Source organism: Phoca vitulina, unplaced genomic scaffold (assembly GCF_004348235.1).
Source record: "Phoca vitulina isolate PV1807 unplaced genomic scaffold, GSC_HSeal_1.0 scaffold68, whole genome shotgun sequence".
In the NCBI taxonomy this organism is placed as follows: Eukaryota; Metazoa; Chordata; class Mammalia; order Carnivora; family Phocidae; genus Phoca; species Phoca vitulina.
In genome coordinates, this window is record NW_022589771.1 from 6,948,157 (window position 1) to 6,973,434 (window position 25,278).

General features: G+C 59.7%; 2 protein-coding genes across 4 annotated transcripts in view; both read left to right on the forward strand.

Moving 5' to 3' along the window:
* The window catches only part of TRAPPC10 (trafficking protein particle complex 10), an 88,498-nt gene extending 80,857 nt beyond the window's left edge, over nt 1-7,641 (forward strand). Inside the window, exons 21-23 of one of the 2 annotated variants that reach the window (XM_032392493.1) lie at nt 1,176-1,353; nt 3,715-3,909; nt 4,228-7,630. In XM_032392493.1, the coding sequence (XP_032248384.1) occupies nt 1,176-1,353; nt 3,715-3,909; nt 4,228-4,466 (612 nt within the window). In that variant the 3' untranslated portion in view covers nt 4,467-7,630. Of the gene's footprint in view, nt 1-1,175; nt 1,354-3,714; nt 3,910-4,227 lie in introns of both variants that reach the window. The other variant, XM_032392494.1, reaches the window with a different exon arrangement.
* A 741-nt stretch (nt 7,642-8,382) lies between these two features.
* On the forward strand, nt 8,383-23,855 carry PWP2 (PWP2 small subunit processome component). Of its 2 annotated transcripts, XM_032392675.1 has the most exons (21): nt 8,383-8,463; nt 9,767-9,879; nt 11,141-11,235; nt 11,505-11,604; nt 12,484-12,627; nt 13,461-13,596; nt 13,876-14,090; nt 14,420-14,563; nt 14,755-14,825; nt 15,163-15,299; nt 15,766-15,914; nt 16,069-16,216; nt 16,441-16,591; nt 17,339-17,519; nt 18,567-18,714; nt 19,151-19,259; nt 20,634-20,699; nt 21,553-21,771; nt 21,924-22,074; nt 22,222-22,296; nt 23,286-23,855. In XM_032392675.1, exons 1-21 carry the CDS (start codon nt 8,446-8,448, stop codon nt 23,455-23,457), a joined length of 2,742 nt encoding a protein of 913 aa, XP_032248566.1. In that variant the 5' UTR covers nt 8,383-8,445; the 3' UTR covers nt 23,458-23,855. The 2 variants fall into 2 exon arrangements, with proteins under 2 accessions (XP_032248566.1, XP_032248567.1); XM_032392676.1 differs by lacking the exons at nt 8,383-8,463; nt 9,767-9,879; nt 11,141-11,235 and having other exon boundaries at nt 11,534-11,604; nt 12,449-12,627.
* The last annotated feature ends 1,423 nt before the right edge of the window (nt 23,856-25,278 follow it).

The window sequence follows — 25,278 nt, forward strand, 5'->3', positions numbered from 1 at the left end:
GTGTCCAAGCTTATGTTATGACTTTAGTAAATCAGCACTTGTTATGTGAGGCGCAGAGTGCCGGGTGGTAAGCCCTGGTTCAACAAAAGACCATGAGAAATTGAAAAAGAGAAGTTCAATACTCGTAGGTCCTGGAGGAAGTACATGGCATGCCTTGAGGGGCCGCACGGGGAGGTGAGGGCGGAGTGCAGACGTGGGCCACGTGCCTTTATCAGGGTCTGTGGGTGGAGGGCTCTGGGGTTCCCGGGCTACAGCTGGACTGGTCAGTTCAAACCACGACTGTGGGTTCTGGTAGCCCCACGGGGCTCTCCTCTAAGGGGCACATAGGGGAAGGTGCTGCGGGGGGTGGCGAGGGGCTGTCGATCACAAGGGTGCATTGGGGAAACCCTGTCAGGAGCTTACATTTGCTTGTGACGCTACGGCTGGTATCTAGGGCATGTGCTTGCGTGAGGGCTGGCGTCCATGTAGGGTGGCCCCTCACACACCCCGCAGGCTGCTGGGCCAGCAAGGTGGATGCCGGGGCAGCAACAGCAGGAGCTGCTGAGCTATACTCTCACAGGATCCTGAAGGAAGAACGCTTTCCTTCCAAAGTAGACCTGCCAGCGTGTGGGGCGGGTGAGGCCACCCGCCCCTGGGCATGCTTGGGTCTTGCTTGTCCCAGGTGGTGAGGGTGTCGGGCAGGTGTGAGTAGGTGAGGCCGTTGGGTGAAGAGGTCACCGTGGAGAAAGGAACATTTGGCCAAAGATGGTTATGATACTGCACAGTAGCAGGGAAGGAGTGTGACCTTTGCTCGTTGTGGTTGTGGCTTCATGTTTGTGGGAGGATGTCCATGTTTCTAGGGACACCTGCTGAGGTACGTACAGAGGGGTGAAGCCACAGGTTCTCCGGAATTTGCCATCAATGCCCCGGGCAGAGAAATACGTGTTGATGCATAGAGAAAGAGAGCAAATGAAGCAAAACGTTGATAATCCTGAGTCTGGGTGACAGGCGTGCGGAGGGCGAGGGCCTGTCCTTGCTGTTGTGCATGCTTGGAAAGGGTCGGCACCCAGCAGCTCTTGCGGCTGGTGCGGCCCCTCTGTCCCCCTCTCATGTCTGTGGGCAGCACCCCCGGGCCTAGAGTAGCGCCTCTTCCCGTTGTGTACACACTTGTGCTTGTCTCTCCCTTTCCTGCGCAGACGTTATATAATGTGAGAGCTGAGATCCTGCCCCCTTCGGGAGCGGAGCACTGTCGGACAGGCTCGCTCTGCTCCCTGGAGGTGTCCATCACGCGGCTCTCGGGCCTCTTGGAGGTGGACAAGGACGAGGCACTGATGGAATCCGACGGGTATTTTTCGACCAAGCTTATGTATGAAGGTAGGTCTGGAGACCCCTCACTGCTGGGCTGCTCCAGTGTGTGAAGGGATTGCACCCTCTCTTCCACAGAGTGTAGTGTTCCTTGTCTGAAGAGAGAATGTTCTAGAATCAAAAAAGCTCATTTGCATGTTTTATTACGTGGCGTGGTCCTAGGCTGGTAGGATGTTGGACTTGGTTCCCAGGGAGATTCTCAAGCAGTCATTGGGCCAGTGCTGAGAACACAGTGGCTCCTGGAGCTACCCATTCCCTCTCTGCCTGTGATTTGGGGTCTTCCAACACCACGGGAGCAAGGTCCCAACTCTGTCACCCCGCGGTCCATGTGTCCTCGAGTCCGGGCCCTTTTCCCTCTGGCCTCCTTTCATCCCCCCCACCTGACACTGGCCCCCCACCTGGGCTTCCCCGCCGCCCACCACTCCCAGACACCCATCACCGTCCACCTCCTCCAGGGCCTGGGCTGCTTCGGGAGCAGCTCTCAGTTTGGGGTGTCAGGACCGTTTATGCTCTAAGAAATGGTTGAGGAGCCAAAGATTTCTTTCTTTAGTTACTTAAAAATCACAGTAAACGCATTTCATGACCTCATGCTTGACAAAGAACGGTTTTCCAAAACAAAACAAGACAAAAAATAGAAGAATGACATGAATTTGCATTCTTTCAACTCTCCCTAACATCGGGCTTCCCGGAAGGGAGCTGACTTGTCCTCCCTGCTGCGCTCTCAGTGCTGACGTGTGGGACTCTGGCTGAAGGGCGCGAGGACGCGCCAGGGTCGCATAGATCCGTAGTTGGTGAAGGGAGGTAGATTTTAACAGCCTTCCGATAACTGTGGCTGTTCTTCTTTGGCTTTTCACCAGAACTTGACAAGTGGTACTTTTTTCCAGGCCAGTTACAGAATGGAATCTGAATCATGTGAATGAACTTTTCATACTCCGTATCCTCAAATCCTCAGATCTGTCTTGTAGTTTGAGAGGCCCCTTTACCCAGGCATCATCTCGCGGTGCCATGCCTCGGTCACTTGGGAAGCGTGGCTCCTGAGGTGTGCAGATCGCACACATGGGGACGCCTTTCACTGGACAGTATCACAGGCTGGCATCCGTTTCCGGCCCACACGGAGCTCACCGGGGTAGCGCGAGTCCTGGGACACTGCCGGGTCACAGTGGCAAAGACTGGTTTTCCGAGATTCTCTCTCTTGATCAGTTTCAGATTGTATCATTGGCAACGTCCTTGAAGTGACAGGCTCACGCCCTTCATTTTCGAGACATCTGCCCAGTGCCCCAGACCAGAGAGCGCCACTGGTGCAGTCCCAGGGAGCTCGGGGCCCGGGGGCCCTCTAACGGTGTGCAGCTTCTCGGGAGTCTGTAATCATTTCAGAGTTAAAGTTAAAAAAGATCTTTCCTTAAGGATTGGATTTAATAAAATTAATTTTGACTACTTCACGAAGGACATCCTTAAGTAAAACTGGCAATTTCTGTCCTCCAGTGTGTGGTGGTGAGGAAGCCACTGACTCTCCGTGCATGTGGGGCCTTGGTTCATGCGCAGGCCTCCGGGCCTGGCCACCGGTGCGCATGGCAGCCCGGGGAGAAGGGCGGGCGTGTGACCTCCTGGTGCCCCAGGGACCACCCTCTGAGAACTGCTCCGGCGTCTCCCTCCCAGATGCCGCTTCAGCCTCTGCATGTCCTTTGGTACCGCTTGTCCCCAGAGGCTCCCCCGTCCCCTCTGTAGGAAGCCATCCCTCTGTGACCCCTTCTTCACTCCTCAGTGGAGCTCCTGGGCCCTGCTTAGTGTCCCCTTGACAGAGCTGCTGTCACCTCTTTGCAGGGCCATCGGCTTGTGGAGGGTAAGGCTCCTTTAGATTACACTGAATTACATCACAGTTATGTTGTAATCATTGGTGCTCGTAACTGCCATATGTTAAGAATGTCCGCTGTGCTGGTAGAAGGGCTTTCCGTACATCTCTTTCCGTCCCATCGAGAGGCTCGTCTGAGCGGCAGAGTTGGGGTTGGGACCCCCCAGTCTGACGCCACCACTTACTAGGGGGACCGCCACCCTGTTCCGCCCCCATTCCAAATTTCACAGCCAGAGCCCCCATACTCTGGAAGCCTGACACAAAGGTTTTGAGTACAATTGAATCCCTGTTGATTTATTAACTTGAGGAGAAAAAAGTGATTTTCCCTATGCCTGTCAGATGCACCGTGTCATTAAACCATTCTGCTTCCTGTTGAGCTCAGTTACAAGACCGTGAGTGCGGTATAGAGTGTATCCGGTTTCGGGTTTGCCCGCTGGCGTGCGGGACTCTCGATGACTCTTACTTTGCTGTGAACACCGAATGCCCTTCCCGGGGTAAAGCAGTGCTCTCCTCTGTTCCAGTGGTCGACAACAGCAGCAACTGGGCAGTGTGTGGGAAGAGCTCTGGTGTCCTCTCCATGCCTGTGGTCGCCCAGGCCACTCACCGGGTCCACATGGAGGTGATGCCCCTCTTCGCGGGCTACCTCCCCCTTCCCGACGTCAGGCTGTTTAAATACCTCCCCCATCACTCTGCACACTCCTCACAACTGGATGCTGGTAAGGACTCTGGGAGATGCAGGGTGCACTCACGGTTGCAGGGAGCGAGCGCTCCATGCGGGGAGGTGGTAACGCCGCCTCGTAGGGGCCGGGCTTGCTGATCGGCGGCGTGCGTTTGGTGCTGGTGGGGTTGCGAGTTGTCGGCACCCGCTCCGAAGCCTCCACGGGTCCTCTGAGGGCCCATGCGCTAGGTTCTCCTTAAAGGGGCCACCTCACTCATTCTCGTGCTCTGAAGGTCGCTCGGGCGGCTCGCTGCCCCCTGGGGTAGGTAACAGGTCCGAGTCGGTGGGCGTGTCTCACTCCCTGTACGCTTTGCAGATAGCTGGATAGAGAACGACGGCCTGTCGGTGGACAAGCACGTGGACGAGCAGCTGGACGGCAGCAGCAGCAAGAGCAGGGGCAGCGTGCACTCGGCCTCCAGCAGCGAGCCCAAAGGCCTGCCCATGCCGCGGCTGCAGGTGCTGCCGCCCGGCCAGGTCTTCAACTCCAGCACGGGCATGCAGGTCCTGGTCATCCCCAGCAAAGATGACCATGTCCTTGAAGTCAGCGTCACATGACCGTGCCTCGGGTCAGCACACGCCCTAGGCCGGGTGGGAACACACTTGAAGGGATCCTGGCGTCATTGCTCTCTCCATTGCAACATTCTAGCGCTAACCAGACTTTCCGTGATTCTGCCTGCCCACAGAAACATTGGGGAATTTCAGCGTGTGGCCGGTCGGCTGAGTTACAGCGTTTTTTTTGTGTTGTCCGTGGTGTAAGATGACTTGTTACTCTCATCTCCCCATCCCTGTGTTTGTGCTGGTGTCCTCCGGTGTCCGCCCAGAGCCCCACTCCCTTCCATCACCCCTTCCCTGCTCCCGGAAGATCCGCACTGTGCCCCCTCACCTGGCCGCCTCCCCGTCTGCTGGTTCCGTATGGAGTCCGTGTGCCTTCCAGGGAGACACACGGCAGACCCTGCCGTCTTAGTCATCACACGTGTGTGCCTTCCTGCTCACACAGTTGCCCTCTAGATTCTTGACCAGGTGGATTTGTGAGCCTCTTGGGGGATAAAACACCATTTTTTACCTGAGAGTAGTAGTGCTTTTCTAGACTAACACCCTGTTAGGGCAGCTCAGTGAGGCGGAGGGCTGGGTGGGGAGGGAACAGAACCCTTTCTGTGCCTTGGGGTGTCACACTGGGTGGACCTGGAGCCTCCATTAGCTGGAGCCATCTTAAAGGTACTTTGGGAAGATTAGACCAGGGCCTAAGGGACAACTTGGCATTGAAATAGTTTAGGAACAAATCTTTCTGGAACCCCTGTTCCCCATGATGTTGACTGAATGTCAATATGCACTTGAAATTAAATATGTATTTATTTTAATTATCATTATATATGTGGGGGTTGATATGTTGTTTTCTTCTCACCTTTAAAGTCTTGACATGTCATTGTCACTGTATAATCAATATGTTTCTTCTGCACCTTAAGTCCTAGAGATTAAGAGGCTCCATTTCAGGGGAGACTGGTGGGGGCCCCTCTCCGTGTGCTTCTAGTTTGGTTGTGGGAAGGACGAAAGTCTTGGAATATTCTCTGCTGGTCCACTAAAATTGCAGTCATACCATACCAATGGATTAATTTGCTTTCGGTTGTAAATTTAATTGTACATATGGTTGATTTATTATTTTTAAAAGTACAGACTAACTGATGTAATGTTTATGTATAAGTTGCACCAAAAATCAAGGACAAAATAAATGTGTGTTTGTTTTTACTGGTGTGAGAGTCACAGCTTGTACATAAGTGTTGGGTGTATGCCGCCTTTTCCAGCTCTCCAGAGCAATGTATTTTTGTACATAAGAAATAGAGAACTCTTACTTCCCTGGGAAAGTGTGGTTGGAATCGAGCTGACTGGACTGATGCAAGCGAGTGTAGTCAGGTCCAGCAGAGGGTGCGGCCTCATGGGAATACCCTCAAGCACGTGAGCCCCAGAGGAAAGGAGCCTTTGCAGCGCCGCCGGTCCTGCTGGTCACCTGTGGGAGAGAGGCTGGTGCGGCGGCGTGGCGGGGAGCAGGGGCCAAGGGGCAGCTCGGAGAAACGAGAGCAGAGCAGTTGTGTCCACGCTTCTCTGTGTTGTCTTTTCACTCACCCAAAAAATAAGGTGGTGTCATTCTCCCCACCCTGCCCCATGTCTTTATCATTTACAGAAATTGGAAATGTGTAAAGAAGATCAATACTGGTGTGTTTAATTAAACTTTTCAGAAAATGATCTTCCTTAGGTGCACTTTAAAACTAATAAGTTTATTAGTCAACTAGTTAGGCAAATTAGAACTTCAGAATCTAATGATAGATAGTTTCGGGTTTCTAAAATAAGTTTTGTCTTATTGTAAAAATTGGTGATTGCCCTACAGATCTGCCAAGCCCTGTGAATGAAGAGATCTTTGAGATTTGATTCTGTCGGAAAAGCCTCACACTGTGTATAATGTGGCTTTTCCCTCTCACCCTCTGGAAGGGGGTGGGGGTGTGATTCGATGGTTACCTTACCTCTGTTTGATTTTTTGTTTCTGGGTTCTAATCCCAGGATGAAATTCTCTAGTTACATAATATACTTAGAGGGAAAAAATGAAGGAGAAAATCCAAAATGTTCATGGTGGTTTCTTACTGTTTTCAATTTGTATGAAATCAAATTTATTGCAGGTTTGGTCCCCCCCTCCAATTACCCAAAAGATCTTTTGCAATCTAAGTTACATGGGTGCCTCTATTTTTATTTTGTTTTGTTCTACACAAAGGAAAAATGTCACCTAAAACTTCATCTTTTTTTTTTTTTTAAAGCAGTACTTGGATTTTTGTTGTCTAAAATAAAGTAAGGCTTATGTGTTTGAGACAAGCTGGTTTTGTTAATAAAGATGTAGCCCCTGTTAAATAATTGTGAAGCTGGATATAGAATGTGCGTCTAAAAAGCAGAATATGCAACCGTTTTACACATATTGTGGAACATGTAAATACTAGCAAATGGAAAAGGAAGTAAGTTATAATTTTGGTGAATTTCATGGGGTTTCCTGTGACTGGAAAAATTATAACTTCTGATTCTAATGTGGAAATTGTTGTATTAATCTGAAAATGACTTTTACCTACAGTCCGTTGTCAGCACAGCCGGTCGTGGGTTGGATTCCTGTCCTAGTAAGTCTTGGTTGATATCCCGTAGTTAGCAGAGACAATACACACAGGCTTCTATTCAGTTTTTCTTTAGTGTTTAAAATAAGATTGAGTTATAAAATCAAATCAAAGAAACACTCCAGATGTGTACATAAAATGAAAAGTTATACTACTTTTTAAAGAACAAACTACGCTGATCTCAATGTTTTGCTGTCAACTGTGATCTTTAAAATAAATCCGTGATTTTGGAATTTGATTTTTCATGAAAGTGCCCCTTTCTCTAAATTTATTCATCATATATGTCAGGCTACAAGACCCGAGAGTATCATTAATACACTTTGCTGGGATTCTGTGACTGGAAAAGGTGGCAAGTTGGTGACTTTGACACTGCAGGTATTAATTCCATTTTCATGGTTTACTATGAGAGTCATTTTTCACATTATTCTGTAATATATTGTTAGACTAAAACCATTGTATTAAGACTTTAAAATGTAAGGATTATAATTCTGAAAATACACACTTTAAGAAGAAACTTTGCTGTTTTGAATTTCATTCTTTTGCTGAGGAGCTTGAAAGTTGAGTGTGTAAAGTTAAAGAATTTTCTTGTCTTCTCTCCCTAATCCTTGCTCCTGACCGATAGCACAGATTATTTACTTTGTGGGGAGCATTAGGGATTTTTTTCATAATTCATCACCCAGTAGCCCACAGGAACAAAGACATTTGTCTTCAGGGCTTGGGGTATTTTTTTGCAGACATAGCTTGACAAATTAACTGTGTTTGTGACGTTTGGTAGCATCTCTAATACAATTTCTTCAGCTTCTTCGGCGTTTTTGGTTTTACCCGCTCCCCCCCGCCCCGTTCATAATGCAGAGCTATTAAGTGAAGGCGAAGCCCGAGTGTCTCACCTACTCAGGGCGTGAACCTTCTGAGCGGCGGCGGCGGCGGCGGGAGCCCCGCCCAATAGGACGGGAGCCCCGGCCTTGCTGGGTCAGGCAGGTGCGCGGCCCCGGGTATGGCTCCGCCTCCGGACGCGGTGGGGGCGAGGCCCGCGGTCTAGGATCCGCCTCAGGGCGCGGTAGGGGGCGGGGTCTAAGGGCTGGGCTCTGCCTCAGGGTGCGGTGGGGGCGTGGCCCGCGGGGCTGGGTTCTGCCTCGAGGCGCGGTGGGGGCGAGGCCCACGGTCTGGGCTCCGCCCCAGGGAGGGGTCGTAGGCGTGGCCTGGGTTCTGGGCTCCGCCTCGGGGTGCAGTGGGGGCGGGGTCTGCAGGCTGGGCTCCGCCTCGGGCGGCACTGCCCCTCCGGGTCTCCTGGGGGCGCTGTGGTGCGCGGTGGCCGCCAGTCCCGGAAGTGCGTCCTTGGGGCTGACGGCGGGGCGCGGCGGCTGCGCGGTGGCACACGTGCGGCGGCCGCGATGAAGTTCGCGTACCGGGTGAGCCCATGCGGGGTCGGTGGGTCCGCGGCGCAGGGTCTGGGGAGCGGAGGCGGGTCGGAGAGCGGGGCTTGGCCGCGCGCGCGCCGGGCCGCACTGTCCGCCTGGAACCCGCGCGGCTGGCCTCGGGGCCGAGCGCGGCGATCCCCGGACGGGAAGGAGAGGGTCCCGGGCCTCAGGCCTCAGGTGTGGGCGGGAGAGAACGGAGCCCCGGCGGGGTGACCAGCGGCGGGCCCGCGCGGGCTTCAAGGCCCGGTTCCCGGCTCCATGCCGGGGAGCCTGCCTTCATCTTCCTCTGCGGGCAGGTCCCTCGGCCGCCCGCTGCGCGGGGACGCTGGAGGTTGACGCCGCGTCCCTGTCCCTGCTGTCTCCGGCTCGGTCTGGCGCTGGCCACAGTGCGGGCCTTCTTCAGCGCCACCCGCACTTCCCCCGAGACCCAAACCTGGAGCCGCGGGGTGGCGGCCCTCCGCCCTCCCGTATCCGGCTCCTCTCCATTCCGGGGGCCACCTGCCTGTTCGGGACGCCGTCACCTAGCTCGCTCCCTGCTTCCCCTGTTGTCCCCACGGTCATTAACATGGTCTGAAAACACGGGAATCGATCACAGCAGGCCTCTGCTTACAGCCTTGTCAGCTGGCCAGGCTTCTCCCCGTGCCCTCCTGCAGCTCCAGACGCTGGCCTGCCCCCTCCTTCGTCTAGGGTCCGGTCTGGGCGGCCCTCCAGGGGTCTGTCCCTGACCCACCTCCGAACCAGCTCCCTTCTCATGCAGTCTTCCAAGCACTGCGCACACTCTGTAATTAGCTCTTCCCTGCCCTGCCTGCCCTGTGTAGAATAGGAGGGCATCGAGGGCACAGACCCTGGGCACAGTGACATTTCCAGTGCACCCTTCAGTCTGATGACTGAACGAACCGATGAGTTCATGGATTGGACTCCGGCAGGTTACTTTGTTGGGGAAGCGTTGAGCCCAACATGCTGGGGGAGTGCTGTTCTTTGCTCCAGGTTTTCTCCCTCTGCAACGTGGGTCCCCTTCTGTGTATGGAAGCCCCCCAGATGCTCACAGTGGCCCTCACCCTCTTTGGGGGCTTGGAGCCCCTGGGGATTGGGCTCACTTACCCTTCTTCTCTCTCACTCCAGCCTGGGCTGCATAGGTGGCCAGAAGTGTCCCAGGAGGGACCCCAGGAATGGCCAGGGGCCTGAGAGGAGGGGCCTCCGTGCCGTCTCCTGGACCAGAGGCCTCACTTAGCCTTTCCTGGAGTTGAGACATTTTGGGCTTTCATTGTATTAAGATGGATTATTTCCTTTTCAGTTTTCAAATTTGCTGGGGACAGTCTACCGGTGTGGAAATTTGAATTTTACGTGCGATGGAAATTCAGTGATCAGTCCTGTGGGAAATAGAGTCACTGTATTTGACCTTAAAAAGTAAGTGTGTTGAGACGACTAACAGCAGTGTGTTACAGTCGCTGTTACTGTTACAGCGTGCGGGCAAACGCTGACCTGTCTCCCTCCTCTTCCCCTTCCTAGTGCCCCCCTCCACCTCCCCGTTACTTAGAGCAGCCGGGTCAGTAGTGGCACTGGTTTGCTCTAGTCCCTTGGCTAAGCCCTGGGGTCTCGGTCACCTAGGTACTGGGTCTGGAGGCTGCCCTGGACCCCCGCTGGGCCACCGCGGTGCTCAGTGCAGCCCAGTTCTGCTTGCCAGTCTCGCTCTCCTCCCGGACGAGCCTGTGGCTCTGTTCCTTCCTCCTCAAGGGGCAGGACTCCTGAACGGTTGTCACCCCTTCCCAGAGTCACGTGGCCAGGGTGAGAACCTCCTGTCGCCGTGGCTGCCTGGATTTGCGTCCTGCTCTGCAGGTTCTGCGTCCGCGTCTGTACAGTGGGACGATGGGCCCCATCCTGTCCGGGACTTACTTCCTGAAGCTCCCGAGAGCAGTGCCTGGGCGGGGTACCCTGGACCAGCAGGCGAGATTGTCACGGGCCTGGAGTAAGGACCACACGCTCGGTGAGGGAGAACTAGGAAGTAAAATAATAAGGAACAAAGTCAGAACTCGAGCCAACGGTTGCTTGTTTTTCATATTACTTATTTTCCCATTTTTGCACATTTTCCTATCTTGTAAGGACAGTTTTACAGGGTTGTGCAGTTCTTATGGTTAATTCCTTCTGTTGAACATTTAGCTCGTTTTCAGCGGGGACTTCGTAACATTTGTGGAATCCTCTTGGGACGCACTTCTACAACAAAATGGACAACCAAAGCCCCCCCCCCTTTTATTTACTTTTTTTGTGTGAGAGAGCGTGTGTGCACATGCGTGTGGGTGGGGGCAGAGGGAGAAGGAGAGAGAACCTCAAGCAGACTCCTCACTGAGCACGGAGCCTGACCCAGGGCTCCATCCCATGACCCGGAGTTCACAACTTGAGCCAAAATCAAAAGTCGGACACTCAACCGACTGAGCCACCAGACGCCGCAAACCAAAGCCCGTTTTTAAGGTTTTGAATATGCTTTGCCAAATTTTCTCCAGGAACCTGGTCTTATTTCCTCTTCTCCAGCAGGGAGCTGGGGACGAGCTGTGTGCTCTGGCCCTGGAGCTGGCCAGGGACAGAAGGGGGGTAAGGCGTGGGTGGCCCGAGGCCGCCCCTTCCTCGTCTTACGACTGCGACCAGCTACACAGCTGTGGTTTTTGTCTTTTAGCAACAAATCCAACACTCTGCCCTTGGCTACTCGGTACAACATCAGGTGTGTAGGGCTGTCCCCAGACGGCCGCCTGGCCATCATCGTCGATGAAGGTAGGCACCCTCGACCAGGAGGCTGCAGTGCAGACAGCTGGGGGGACCGGCAGGGCAGGGGTCATGGTGACTCAAGGCCAACACCAAGTCCCTCTGGGGATCTAGGCCCCCCAGTCCTCTCCCCCAGTTGCTTCCTTGCCTGGGACCCTAGTGGGCTTTGGGGTGAGGGCATGTGTGGCAGATGTGGACGTGCCCGGCTGTGATGCCGGGCTGGGCCGTGGCCGTCCTGTCTGGGGCGACTACACATTGGCCTCTCTCCGTCGCTGCAGGGGGGGACGCACTGCTGGTCAGCTTGGTGTGCAGGTCCGTGCTTCACCACTTCCACTTCAAGGGCTCGGTGCACAGTGTCTCCTTCTCTCCTGATGGCAGGTAGGGGCCTGGAGCTTGGGGCAGGGTGCTGTCCGAGCCCAGGCTCCACGATGGGCGCAGCAGGGCTCGGGGGCTCTTCCGAGCGGAGGTGTCGGCGACGGAGTCTGTGCTCATGCCCTCTCTGGGCTGGGGACAGTCTGTTGGTGTGGACTCTGGGCTCCTGCAGGCCCACGTGGCCGCAGCCTCTGCTCTCCTCCGCTGGGGCTGGTGCTCCCGTCTTGAGTGGGAGCTTCTAAAGGTTCTCGACCAAAACCGCTTCCAGAACAGTCAGGGTCTTCAGAGGGTCTTGTGGCCTCCAGACAGCAGAGCCACAAAGGAGCCCCTGGCTCTGAGTGGCACTGACCCCCAGCTTCGAGGTCCACAGTGAGGAGAATGTGTGTGGATGGGGTCCTGACCAGACCCAGCCTTGCTCCGGGTTCAAGGGCCCCAGGAGAGAGGGGGGCTCGTTCCCGGGTTGCTCATACCCAGGCTGACCTGGATGTGCCGTGGAGGGGGCGGCTCTGGGTTTCAGCTGTGAGCCCCCATCCCACGTCCAGCCTCAGAAACCCCGTAGAAAGCAGTGGCCATCCTCTGCGCCCATTGTGTGGAACCCGTGTTGTCCTTCCAGCTCCCCCAGGGCTGTCCAAGTGGGGCCTGGCCTTGACGGCTGTCCCCCAAGCTGGCAGGAGTGCCGGGGGCATCTGAGCTCCATGGCAGTGGGGCGGCTGGGTTCAGGGTCCCTGCAGGAGAAGACGGAGGTCGGGGGCTATGGAGAGGCTGGCCCCCACGTTCGCCTCTCATAGGAAGCTGCTTACGGCAGGGGCGCTGTCCTCAGAGGCTCTGAGCTGGTCTTGGGACTGCGCAGGTGTTGGATCCTGATGGCCCCCGTTTCTGCGGCAGGAAGTTCGTCGTCACAAAAGGCAACATCGCTCAGATGTACCATGCCCCTGGGAGGAAGCGGGAATTCAACGCGTTTGTCCTGGACAAAACCTACTTTGGGCCGTACGATGAGACCACGTGCATCGACTGGACAGACGACTCCAGGTAAGGCCCGGGGGCGGGGCCGGGGGGGAACCCCTGTAACCAGCCTCTTGTTGGATGGGGAGCCTTGGAAATTCTTGTCGAATCCCAAAGTTGCCTTTTGTAGTGGTTTCTCTTGAGCGTCCTGTGGGGCTGGAGGCCATTTGGGCTCCTGGTTGTGAGTTGGGCCTGCACCAGCCTGGCATCTGTCGTGGGAAACCAGAGCGCAGGGTCGGGAGCTTGACGAGGGTGCTAGAATCCGTTCCGCCAAATGTCCGGAGCAGCTGTGTTCGTGGGAGGGTTGGGGGGGGGCTTCTCCCAGCAGGGGGGCCGGCCCCGTCCTCTTACGGCTGCACCCCTCACCGCCCTGAAAGGCTGCTGGCTCGTGCTCAGCTGCCCGCAGTCTGCGCAGGGAGAGGTGGGGGCTGGTGGTCGGTGCGGGTTTGTACGGCGGACCACCCCGGGGGCGGGGGTGGGGTGCCCTGCTGCCAAGCCTTCCCGCCTCTTCAGCGAGGCGCCGCCTATTCCTGCGTCTGGCCGTGTTTGTGCCGTAAGCAGGGTTCCCTCAGATTGGGGTCACAGGGAATCAGGGAGGCGTGAGGAGCAGGGCTCCCCATGTGGCACCGATGGGCTTGGCGGTCGGCTCTCAGGGCTCCCCTGGGCTGCCGTCCCGTGAGGGACTGCTTTGTGAGGAGGGGTAGTGACTCATTCCCTGAGCAACACGGATGGATGCAGCCGACGCTCGGCGGGAGATGCAGGCCGGGCAGACCCGGCTGGTCCAACCCTGGGCGACTCCCGTGTGCTTGGCTGGCACTCCACCGTGAGCCCTGAGGACGCTCCCTGTCTTCTCTGTCCAGGTGCTTTGCGGTCGGGAGCAAAGACATGTCCACGTGGGTGTTTGGAGCTGAGCGCTGGGACAACCTCATCTACTACGCGCTGGGGGGACACAAGGACGTGATCGTGGCCTGCTTCTTCGAGTCCAGCAGCCTAGACGTATGTCCCTGTGTCTGGAGCTTCTCGCTTGCCCGGTGGCATCCCAGATCGCAGCCACGCGCCAGGCCTCCCCCTGTAGACACAGGCGCCCTCCCAAGTTACCTGGGGGTGTTTAGGAAGCAGCGGCACCTGTTGGCTGTCCCTTGGGCATCGCCTCTGCCAGCGCTCGGGGCAGGCTGTGGTGGGACGGGGGAAGCTAAGGCCGTGGGTCCGCCGCGTGTCCGGTGGGGGCTGGTGTCAGGGTGACCCGCCCCCAGTCGCAGACACTTCCTTTTGCAGCTGTACACGCTCAGCCAGGACGGAGCCCTGTGCGTGTGGCAGTGTGACACCCGCCCCGAGGGCCTGCGGCTGAAGGCCCCCACGGGCTGGAAGGCGGAGCTGCTGCAGGGGGCAGAGGAGGAGGATGAAGAGGAGGAGGAGACCACCGTCCGGGGGAAAGCCACGCCGGCTGCCGAGGAGCAGCAGGGAAAAGTGAAATACTCTCGGCTGGCGAAGTAGGTGTCCCCCTGGGGGTGGCGGGGGCCTCGCACCCTCGAGGCTAGCGTGACGCGGAGGCGCAGAGAGCAGGCCCGTCCTGGGGGGCAGGCAGGCTGGGAGACTGCCTCGCGTCCCAGGTGCAGGGTCAGGGAGGCCCGGGGTGGGGCGAGGGGGGAGTCCTCGGGCGAGAGGGAATGAGAGGCCAGGGCAGCAGGGCCGCGGGTCCTGTGTAGAGCCGGGGCCCGTGGCCTATGGCCTGGGGGTCCCGGGGGGCTGGGTGCAGGCTGAGATCAGCCTGGCTGTCTGGCCCTCTGTCCACAGCTCCTCTGATTTCCCACCTGCTTAGGTACTTTTTCAATAAAGAGGGAGATTTTAACAACCTGACAGCCGCGGCGTTTCACAAGAAGACCCATCTCTTGGTCACGGGCTTTGCCTCTGGGATCTTCCACCTTCACGAGCTCCCCGAGTTCAACCTCATCCACTCCCTGAGGTGAGCGCCCCACCCGGTGCCGGGGGGGCCCGCGTGTGCTCGCTGACCCCACAGGCCGATGGCGGGCGGTGTTGGGCTGCGCCGTGTGTGTCCCGCTGCGGGGTGAGGGCCGTGGAACGGCCAGGCGGGCGGTGGACACGGGCTCGCGGTGCCGCCTGCCCGCCTTTCAGACGGCGTGCTCTCCCGCTCAGCGTCTCTGACCAGAGGATCGCTTCCATCGCTGTCAACGGCTCTGGAGACTGGATCGCTTTTGGCTGCTCAGGTTCGTCTCAGCGCAGGGTCATACGAGAACGAGAATAGAGCTGCTCTCCGACCGCTGACCGTGGCCCCCCCTCGCCCGCCAGCTCCCGGGAGAAGCCCCTCCCACGGCCCGGTGCGAGCAAGCACAGTGGGTCCTGTGGGAGGGAGCCGTGGGCGCGCAGAACCGGCGCTCCTCTGAGGGGCGACCGCCTTGTAGCCTGAGCCACCGGCAGGTGCCGGCGGGACTGTGACTCGGGAGGTCGGAGTCTGCGGGGTGCCCGCTCTCAGGGTGGTGGGGGCGCTGGCCTTGCGGGGTCTGAGGCCAGGGTGCTGGTGCCCGTGACCCGTGTGCCCTGCAGGCCTGGGCCAGCTGCTGGTGTGGGAGTGGCAGAGTGAGTCCTACGTGCTCAAGCAGCAGGGCCATTTCCACAGCATGGCGTCCCTGGCCTACTCCCCCGACGGGCAGTACATCGTCACCGGCAGTGATGACGGCAAGGTGGGGCTCGGCGGGCGGCAAGGGCTGGGGCCTGGGCTGGGGGGGGGCGTGGCGTGTCGTCCTGCTGCGCCCCAGGGAGGGAGAGCCAGGCCCCGACTCCGGGGTTCAGCCTGGGGCCCACGGGCTCGCCCTGCTGCGTCCGGGCTCGTGAGAAGATGTTCACAGACTACCTGGAGCTGGGTGGGGAGGGCGGGCCGTCGGTTTCTCTGTTCCCGGCTCGGCCTGCACGCATGCAGCCGCTCGGCTGTGGGTTGGTGCGTGGGGGCAGCCGTGTGCTGTGGGCGCGTGTTTGCTGCGCCTTGCGGTATCCCGGCTGGCGAGGGGCTGGCGGGGCTGTGGGGCTGAGGGGCAGGTGCGTGCACGTCTGGGGGGGGCCCTGGTTGGGGCGACCCGTGTGTGCACGCGCGTGTGTGCGCGCCTTCCTGAGCTGTGGCCAGCCCCGCTCCTCACGCCCTTCCCGCTGCAGGTCAAGGTGTGGAACACCCTCAGCGGGTTCTGCTTCGTCACGTTCACGGAGCACTCGAGTGGGGTCACCGGCGTGACCTTCACGGCCACTGGCTATGTCATTGTGAGCTCTTCCATGGACGGGACTGTGCGTGCCTTTGACCTTCACAGGTGACCTTCTCGCTCAGTCCTCTGGGTGGGCCGTGATAGTGGGGCTGAGGGGTCGTGGGCTTGCCAGGAAGCACGTGGTATAGACAGGCTCAGGGCAAGCCCGAGCCCTCGGGGCTTTGTGAGCTGTGCCAGCCAGACTGCTGTCTTCGGGCAGGTACCGGAACTTCCGCACCTTCACGTCCCCGCGGCCCACCCAGTTCTCCTGCGTGGCTGTGGATTGCAGCGGGGAGGTCGTTTCTGCCGGCGCCCAGGACTCCTTCGAGGTCTTCATCTGGTCCATGCAGACAGGCAGGCTCCTGGACGTAAGGGCTGCGTGTTGGGGGCTGGGGGGGCACAGCCCCACGTGGGAGGGCACCTTTGCGGACCTGAGGGGCCGAGCAGCAGCGTGTTGTGGCTGCAGCTCCTCCCCTCCTGCGCTGACAGTGAGACCCCTGTCAGCCCGCCCGTCCCGCAGCCTCGGTGTGCGGGCCTGGTACGCGCACAGTCCCCGAGGCTGTCTCTTCACACCCCTCTCTGGGCGCCCTAGGTCCTGTCTGGTCACGAGGGCCCCGTCAGCAGCCTGTGCTTTAACCCCGTGAGGTCGGTTCTGGCCAGTGCGTCCTGGGACAGGACCGTGCGCCTGTGGGACATGGCGGACAGCTGGAGGACGACGGAGACGCTGGGCCTGAGCTCGGACGGTGGGTGCACGGGGGACACGGGTACAAGGTGTCACCCGGGGAGGGAGCCTCATCCACCCGCCTTGGTGGCCCTGTTCTGTCACTCGGCGTCAGGCTCCTCTCTAGGAGAGCAAGCCGGGCGCTCCATCCTGAGCCGCCGTCCCTGAGGAGCAGCCGGTGCTCTGTCAGGCCGAGCCTTGGGGAGGACCCCGAGGCGACTGTAGGCGCAGGAGGCCACCTGGGGTCCCAGCATCTGTGTGTGTGGGTGAAGCCGTCTTGCCCCGCACGCCTCACGGGTGCATCGTGAGCCCCTGGGGTCCGCGGGCCTCCACGGTGTCGCTGCTTGTCCGCCCCACCCGGCTCTGGGACGTGCTTTTACAGCCGGTGGACAGCCTGGGTCTCTGCGGGGCCTCCAGCTAGTCTGTCTCTGGTCTGTCCTGCGGCTCTGTCAGAAGCACTTCTCGTGATCTCCGGGTGCCTCCCCCCTGCCCGGCCTTGTCTCTCGCCCATGCCCTCCCAGCAGGCTGGCCTTGTGCCTGTCCCGGGACCCCACCTGGACCCTCTTGCCCCCGCCCCCCCGAGGTGGCTGGGGCCTGGGGGTGGAGCTTCTCTGGAGAGAGCTGGGGGCCCCCACCCGTCGGGCGCTGACTCGGGGTGCTGGGGCCTGCCTGGCTTTTCTGGCTTGAGGTTGGGTGAGGGCATGGGGGGCGCGGCCGCCTGCTGGGGCCTCGGCTCTTCCTCTGGCCCTGATGACGCGTCTCTCTTCAGCTCTGGCCGTGACCTTTCGCCCTGACGGTGCGGAGCTGGCTGTGGCCACCCTGAACTCCCAGATCACCTTCTGGGACCCTGAGAACGCCGTGCAGACGGGCTCCATCGAGGGCAGGCATGACCTCAAGACGGGCAGGAAGGAGCTGGATAAGGTCACCGCCAAGCACTCAGCCAAGGGGAAGTGAGTGCATCGGCGAGCGGGTGCGGTGGGTCCTGCCCCGAAGCCTGGGGGCCTGTGCGGTCACCGGGCTCTTCCCCCGGTGGGGGGGCACGGAGCCTGCGTCGGGGTGTGATTAGTCGGCCTCTGTGTCCTCACGCCGCTTGGGCTTCGGGAGCGGGTAGGGACCAGCGTCTGTGAGCGCATCTGTCCTCACGTCTTTCGGGGTGTGTGTGTCTTGGAGGTTCCAGGGTTCGCTTCTGTGAGGAACTGGAGCGTTTTTCAAAGTGGCTGCGCCACCCACAGGGCCGCTTTCCCACACACCAGCAACACCCGTTCCTGCGTGGCGTTTAAACGACAGCCCTTCGGGGCCGCGTGTGGGGTGCTGTGTGCGCGAGGTTCTGCCTCGGTTCCTGAAGGCTGGCGCCGTCCAGCGTCTTCTCGTTCGCACGCAGGGTCTGGAGAAGGCCCGTCCAGGGCATCTGCTCCCGGAATTGGCTTGTCTTCACTGCGGCGTCGTGAGAGTTCATGTATTCGAGATGGGCGAGGCTCGACGGATCTGGGGGTGGAAATCCCTCTTTCTGCCCTGAGGGTTCCTTTCATTGTTGACGGGGTCTTTGGAGCATGGACGTGTTCAGATTTGACGAAGTCTTGTCTGGTTTCCTTCTGCTGTTGGTGCTCTCTGTTGTCGCACGTGACGCTGTCACACATCCCCTGAGCAGCCGGGCCGGTGTGTGCCCAGCTTCTGCTCGCGGGGGGCCGAGCCGGCACCCCTGCCAGGGGCCACTGTGCGCGTGGCAGGCGAGGTGGCCTCCTTGTCCTTCTGGCTTCGACAAGGAAACCCTGCCCCTTGAGCCACATGGGCCTCCCGTGAAAGGGTCGTGTCTCTGGGGAGGTCCCTCCTGGGGGTGGTGTGGCCGCGGAGCAGAGCAGGTGACGGCGTCTTGTGAGGCCCGGGCCGGAGCCCTGCCGAGGATGCTGGGGGCGCTGTTTGCCCTCTGGGGCTCGGGGGGAGCACCGCACGTCGGGGGGCTCTGGGTGGTGACTACCCTCGTGTCCTCTCTGCTTCAGGGCCTTCACCACTCTGTGCTACTCTGCGGACGGCCAGAGCGTCCTGGCGGGAGGGATGTCCAAGTTCGTGTGCATCTATCACGTCAAGGAGCAGATCCTCAGGAAGAAGTTTGAGATCTCCTGCAACCTCTCCCTGGACGCCATGGAGGTGAGGGAGCACGCAGGTCTGCCGGGCCTGGCCCTGCCCTCCACGCACCCCAGCCCCGCTGCAGGGCAAGGCCCGCCCCCTCCTGAGTGACTCCGGGGGCACGCGTGCTCGCCGCTTCCTGAGGACGGGCAGGCTAAGCGAGCAGACGCCCCCGGGTATGCCGGCCCCGCAGAGGCTCACGAGGGCCCTTGTCAGGGCTGCGTCAGAGTCCGAGCCCCGTGGAGGCGGCAGCGGGGCCCGAGCCCCCTTGCAGCAGGCTCTGAGGGCAGGTTCCTTCTCGCACGGGGTGAGGACGGGCTTGTCGCTGTCTCGGGATCCGCGTGTCCCGTGGGTGTTTCTCCTCTGGTGTTTGTGGCACGTGAGCCAGGCAGGGGCTGGGGGCCGGGCTCATGCCCTCCACCTGATGGGCGAGACACCTGGGATTTTGTCCTTCTAGGAGTTTTTGAACCGAAGGAAAATGACGGAGTTTGGCAACCTGGCGCTAATCGATCAAGATGCTGGGGTGGAGGACGGAGTTGTGATACCACTGCCAGGTGTAAAGAAAGGTGAGCGGAGGGCCCCTCGTGTCCCCCAAGGCCCCAGCCGCAGCAGGCTGCCCTGCCCACCACCCACTTTTCCTGGGTGACAGCGGCTTTGCTCTCCTACTGGGGCCGTGGTGATTGTGTCCGGGAGCTCTTGTCCCACACGCGTGGCCCGCGGCCCCCTTGCCTGTCTGGGCCTGTGGCTTTGCTCTCTGGCCGCCGCCCAACCCTGTGCCTCGCGCTCGCCCCCACGTGGGCCACAAGGAGGGCTCCAGGGTCAGGGGGCTGGCAGTCGAGGAGACCCAAGTGGGGCACACCCCTCACGGGGACAGGGCAAGAAACAGGGGGCCCTTAGGCCCTGGTAGACCATCAGGAGGGGACATCCGCCAGCTAGAAAGTCGGTGTGCGGGCCCTGGACACGCAGCTGCCTTGCCCCGTCCACCTCCCCCGCTGCCGGCCTCCCCACCCCCCCACGGTGCTGGCCTCCCTGCTGGTGCCGGCCTGAGCCAGCTCATTCCAGCCCTGGCTCATGCCACTCCGAGTGCCCAGGAGCCCAGCCTGCATGTGGGGGAGCGGGGGCACCTCAGCGACCAGCTGGGTGATGGGGGGAGGACTGCACCATCGATGCGGGCCTGGAGCAGCCCCTGCTTGTGCCACACGTGTTCTCGGGCATCTCTTAATGAAAACAGGTCCCTAACTCCTCGGTGATGTGCAGAGGTGGTTCTCAGCCTGTCTGGAGACATTTTGATGGTCACAGTTTGAGCAGAGCAGGTGCTGTGGGCGTTGAGTGTGGGGAGACCAGGGGGTCTGCTGGACCCATGAGGACACAGCCCCAAAGTGTTGGTCATCCTGAGGTCGAGAGCTCCCAGCAGAGTATTTCTGAGGAGATAGGTGGTCTTCAGAGAGGAGCCCGACTTTTCTCAGATGATTTGCGTGTCATTGAATTACTACAGGAACATATCATCCTTTAAGCAGCAGATATGAAAATAAATTTGCAGAAAGGATTCACATGATGCCCAGTGAGGATGAGCCTCCACTGCACAGAGCTGCCTTGTGCAGTTGCGTGATTTGTGCACTGCACAAAGTGCTGGGCAAAATGGGCTGGTGGGGATTGGAGCCACCCTGCCTCACAGCCCTGGGGCTGGGCTGAGGCCTTTGCCAGATGTCTGCTGGCCAAGCTGAGTGGACGCTCCTGGGAGCGGGGGCTCCAAGGGCTCGTCTGTGGAGGCCTGCGGTGCCCAGGAAACAGCTGCTGGGGCCCTGGGCCAGGACTCATCTGCTGCATGTGCAGAGTGGGAAGGCTGGGGGCAGGGCCGCTGCTTTTGACGGGACCAGAGCAGCAGGGGGGCCCTCGCCTTGTCCGGTGAGTGGTAAGGGAGGTGCCGCCCTGTTTTCCAGGTGACATGAGCTCTCGGCACTTCAAGCCTGAAATCAGGGTGACGTCGCTTCGCTTCTCTCCCACCGGTGAGCCCCGAGCAGCAGGTTGTTGGTGCTGGGAAGGGTGGGGGTCAGTCCTGCTGGGCTTCCGGGCCCAGGGTGCACACCGTGGGCCTGTCACCTCTGCTCTCAGGGACAAGGTTGGGCACAGCTTCTGGCTGGCCCTGGGCCCTGCTGTTCTTCAGAGGACACTGAAGGGGGTGGCCTCAGACCCGCTGGGCGTTGAAGCGGGGAGGCGGGCACCCGCCCTGAGCACCACTCAGGTGTGCAGTCGTCGGAGGGGCCGTGGGGGAGGGTCTGTGCCCATGGGGCCTGGGACCATTAGGTAAATGCGGTCCCGCGGGGCGAGCAGGACAGAGGCTGGTGGCGGGCTTGTCTGCGGGGTGATGGCTGGCCCTCCCCCGCATCGAGCGAGTGACGGGAGCAGCAGGCCGCAGTGTCTGGCCGTGTGCCGCTGTGCGAGCCGGGCTGCAGACCGTGGCCGGGGACGACTCCGGCAGCCCCTCGTTCGGGCGCCTGGGATTTCCGGACCGCCGTGCTCGTTGTGCGTCTTCCCTGGGCCCCGCGGTGCCGCTGCAGCGTCTCGGCAGAGGCCGCGTGGCCCGCAGAGACGAGTGTGCGCCCTCACGGAGGAGCTGGCCAGGGCTGGTGCAGGCAGACGGCGTGGAGCGTGCAGGGGCGTGTCTGCTCCCCCCAGCGACCCGGCGCCCCTCCCAGAGGAGCCGGCGGCTGGGGCGGGAGTGGGAGGAAGGCATCCCCGTGCACCTTTCCTGCTATCGCGCTTGGGGTCACGAGGACATACCCGCTACCTGTTCTTTAAAAAAGTGGGGAAAAGTGAAAATCGGTGTTTAGGAAGGCCTTCGACGGCTTGGTTTCCCAGGGCGCTGCTGGGCGGCCACCACCACCGAGGGGCTCCTCGTCTACTCCCTGGACGCCCAGATGCTGTTTGACCCGTTTGAATTGGACACCGGCGTCACCCCCGTGCGGATTCGGGCGGCTGTGCGCCAGCAGGACTACACCAGGGCCATCCTCCTGGCCTTCCGGCTCAACGAGAGGAAGCTGCTGCAAGAGGTGCTAGAGTCGGTGCCCTGGGACGAGGGTGAGCGCCGGGACGGGGCCCAGGAGGGGCCGTGAGCACCCGCGTCTGTGCCTGGCGGGTAGGCTCTCGGGTCCCTGCAGAGCCGTCCTCCCCTTTTCTCCTGACGGCAGAGTTCTCTGCAAAGTGAGCCCAGTTTTCTCCTTTTCCCACAGTCGAAGTTGTCAGCTCCTCGCTTCCTGAGTTGTACGTGGAGAAAGCGCTGGAGTTCTTAGCTTCATCCTTTGAAGTGTCTCGCCACCTGGAATTCTACCTCATATGGACTCAGAAATTGCTGCTGGTGCACGGGCAGAAGCTGAAGTCCAGGTAAGATGCGCTTCCCCGCGCGGTCGGCTGTGAGTCCTGCCCCTCGGCTGGGCTGTGTAGGTCAGAGGGGGGGCTGTGTGCACGCCCACGAGAGGGGCCGCGCGGCGTTTGGCTGAGGCCGTGCACTGAGGCAGGTCTCCTTTGCAGAGTGGGGAAGGTGCTGCCGGCCGTTCAGTTCCTTCAGAAGAGCATCCAGCGGCACTTGGACGACGTCTCCAAGCTGTACGTGTTGCCGGCATGGTTGGCGGGCAGGGCGGGGGTGGCCCCATCCCCAGCTGGTTCCACATGGGGGGCTGCCCCACGGTGGGACTCGAGGTGGGCCAGCTTCAGGCGTGGCCGGGAGTTGAAAAGAGAGCGCTGTCCCAGTGAAAGCAGTGGGCACAGAGAGCCTGGGGTGTCCGGGGCTGTCTTCGGCGCCCGTGGCCAGGTGTCCCCACTCCATCTCCAGAGGCGTGTTCTCTGCCCTTGCGGGTGTCTGCCCAGTGTCCGTAGGCAGAGGCCTGTTCTGTCCTTGACGGCTTTCTCAGTCTTTAGAAGCCTAGAACAAGGCCTTCCTCCTGGAGGCTTTTCTTCTGAGAGTCCTGACCACCCGCTGGGACGCCGTGGGGGCGTGGGGGGCCTGCGTCAGTTCTGCCATGTGCCCGGGAGGGCCTGCTCTTTGTTGAGGCCTCCGTGAGTCTGCAGAGCTCAGTCTGAGAGACCGAGTGCCTCCCGTGAGACCGGTTCCTTGTAACTTGGCATTCCTGTCAATGCGTCGTTCCCGGGACTTCTGCGCGTAGTGATTTGCTGCTGATGCATAGGGCGTAGCTAGCTGTTATGTATTAATCCGGGAGCGGGGGACTCTTGTTATGTTGCCAAACCTGGATTTTGTTGAGGTTTCCTGCGGGGATGATGGTTTCCTCGTTAGTCCTTTACCTTTAGCTCGTTCTTACCGGCTGGTTTCCTACGGGAAACGAGGGTGTGATTTTTCTCTTTACTTTGTTCACATGGGGAATGAACTGAGCCCAGGTGTCCCTCTCTGCTCATGGCCGTGAAGCTGTGCAGCAGCCTCTTCCTCGGGCTCTGGTGGGACTGGGGAGGCCGCGTGGGTCGCCGTGGCCGGTCGCTCTCGGGGTCACAGAGAAGGTGCTTGGGCGCCAGGTGAGCCAGAGTCTTGATAGGAGAGAAAAGCTGTCGCTTTTCCTGACGGGACTCCTGTGCACTTTGAACAGGTGTGACTGGAACCGCTATAACATCCAGTACGCTCTGGCCGTGTCCAAGCAGCGGGGCCTGAAACGCCCCTCAGAACCGCTGGGAAGCGACGAGGAAGCAGACGCGTCCGATGACGACTCTCTGCACCTGCTCGGCACGGGACAGGGGGACGGGGATGGGCAGCTGGTGTAGGGCCGGCCACGTTCCCAACCCTGCTTGTTTCGGTTAAGACCCCCAAAGAGATGGAGCCCCGTGGCCTGGGCCCGGGAAGCGAGTGGGAGGGCGGTGCAGAGACAGCGACTTCCTGTAGGCGCCAAACACGGCTGCAGCACTGGGGCCGGCCGCCCGCTCCCGGGCCAGCACCGGCTTGGCACTCGGCCCGGGGCCTGCGTGGTGTGGGCCGAATGAACGCTGCTCGTCTACTGTTGGAAACGCCTCTCTGGAGAGGTGAATGGGGTCGTTTTTATAGACTGGAACTTTGTGTGACCGATATTTATATTTTTAATACAGTTTTGATGGTAGATTTAGAGATGAAAGAATGAGGTTTTCTATGATAAAAGCATGGATTAAATCTGAACTCTGAATTGAAAGTGTTTATACTGTATCCTGGGTCATGCAGAGGGATTGGGGCCACCTGCCTGTTGGCCTCTCTGTGCTGGGGGGATGAGTGAGCAGGGCTGCTGGAGTGCTCACCACGCCCCAGCCCGCACAGACCCCAGCCCTGGCCGCCTGCCCCCGGAGTCTCTGTGCACTCTGACCTTGGAGGGGGACGCCTGGGGATCCCTGGGGCTGGGACTGGATGGTGCTCTCAGGGAGCTCACTCAGACCTCTGGTGCCAGCTCTGCAGGGCCACATGGAGGAGACGAGCTGCTCTTTCCTGCCAGGCCCCGTCCCTGGTCCCTAGGGCTCGGTGGAGACCGCCTCCATCCAGGAGCAGGAAAATGAAAATGCGGCCCAGCTGGGTGTAGCACTTTCCCTACAGCGGGAGGGCACAGCATCCACTGGGGCTCTTGTGACGGGGGCTGTGCACCCACGGTGTGTGTGCTCGGGCCCCTGCTGCACCGGGGGTCTGTGCTCACAGCTTCTCCTTGCAGCTCAGGCTGCAACACTGTCGGGTCTAACCAGCTCCTCGCCTCTGCCTTTTTGGTAAGTTCACGTGTGCGCATTGATGTTGTGGAAGTTCACAAAAGGACTCTCCTTCCCAGTGGAGTCTGGAGGCCAGCAGGGGGAGCCCTCAGGCCTGTCCCTCCCGGGCACCTGCAGACCCAGCTGAGGAAGGAAGGTTTCCTCCTCTCCCAGGGGCAGCCTGGTCAGTGAGAGGCCACTCCACTTCCAGCTCCCAGTTTACTCCAATGGACTGTTTTTACAACAACCCCACGCCCCCTTTCCTCTATAAAAGGGCCTCCTCTGCTCTGTTCTCCTGACTTGCCTATGGTTTCAGTTTTCCTGCAGGCTCCTTTTCATGGGCTGTAATTCTCTGCTGTTTTCCAATGAACACATTCTTGTTGGTAAAACTGTCAGTGTTATTTGTAAGGTTAAAGTGCAGCTGAGCAGCCCCCGGAGGTGCAGACAACTGGGAGGTGGGGGCTCTGCAGGTCCCGGAGCTGTGGCCAGCCTCCTACCTGCTCAAGGCCTGGCAGGAGCAGCGCCTGCCATGGGGCTTGCTAGAGAGGCAGGCTCTTGGCTCCCAGACCGGCTGACTCAGAATCTGCATCTAGCATTACCTTCCTGAAAGTGGAGCGGACTTAGTGCAGGCTAGCATCATCCCCGTGATCCTGTCCCTCCTGCCAGCTCATGTTCTGGACGTGACCCTGAGGAGAGAGATGGATGGACGGGCTGGCCCCCAGGAGCCGTGAGAAGCCAGGATCCCCACGGGAGAATTCCCAGCTGCGGGGAAAGGAGGGAGGATGGCTCTCCTGGGTCCAGAAGAATTGGGTCCGTCTGTAGAGATGGAGGGGTCCGGGATGAAGGTTCAGGAATAAAGACTGTCACTGTTCCAAGCTCATCTTCGGT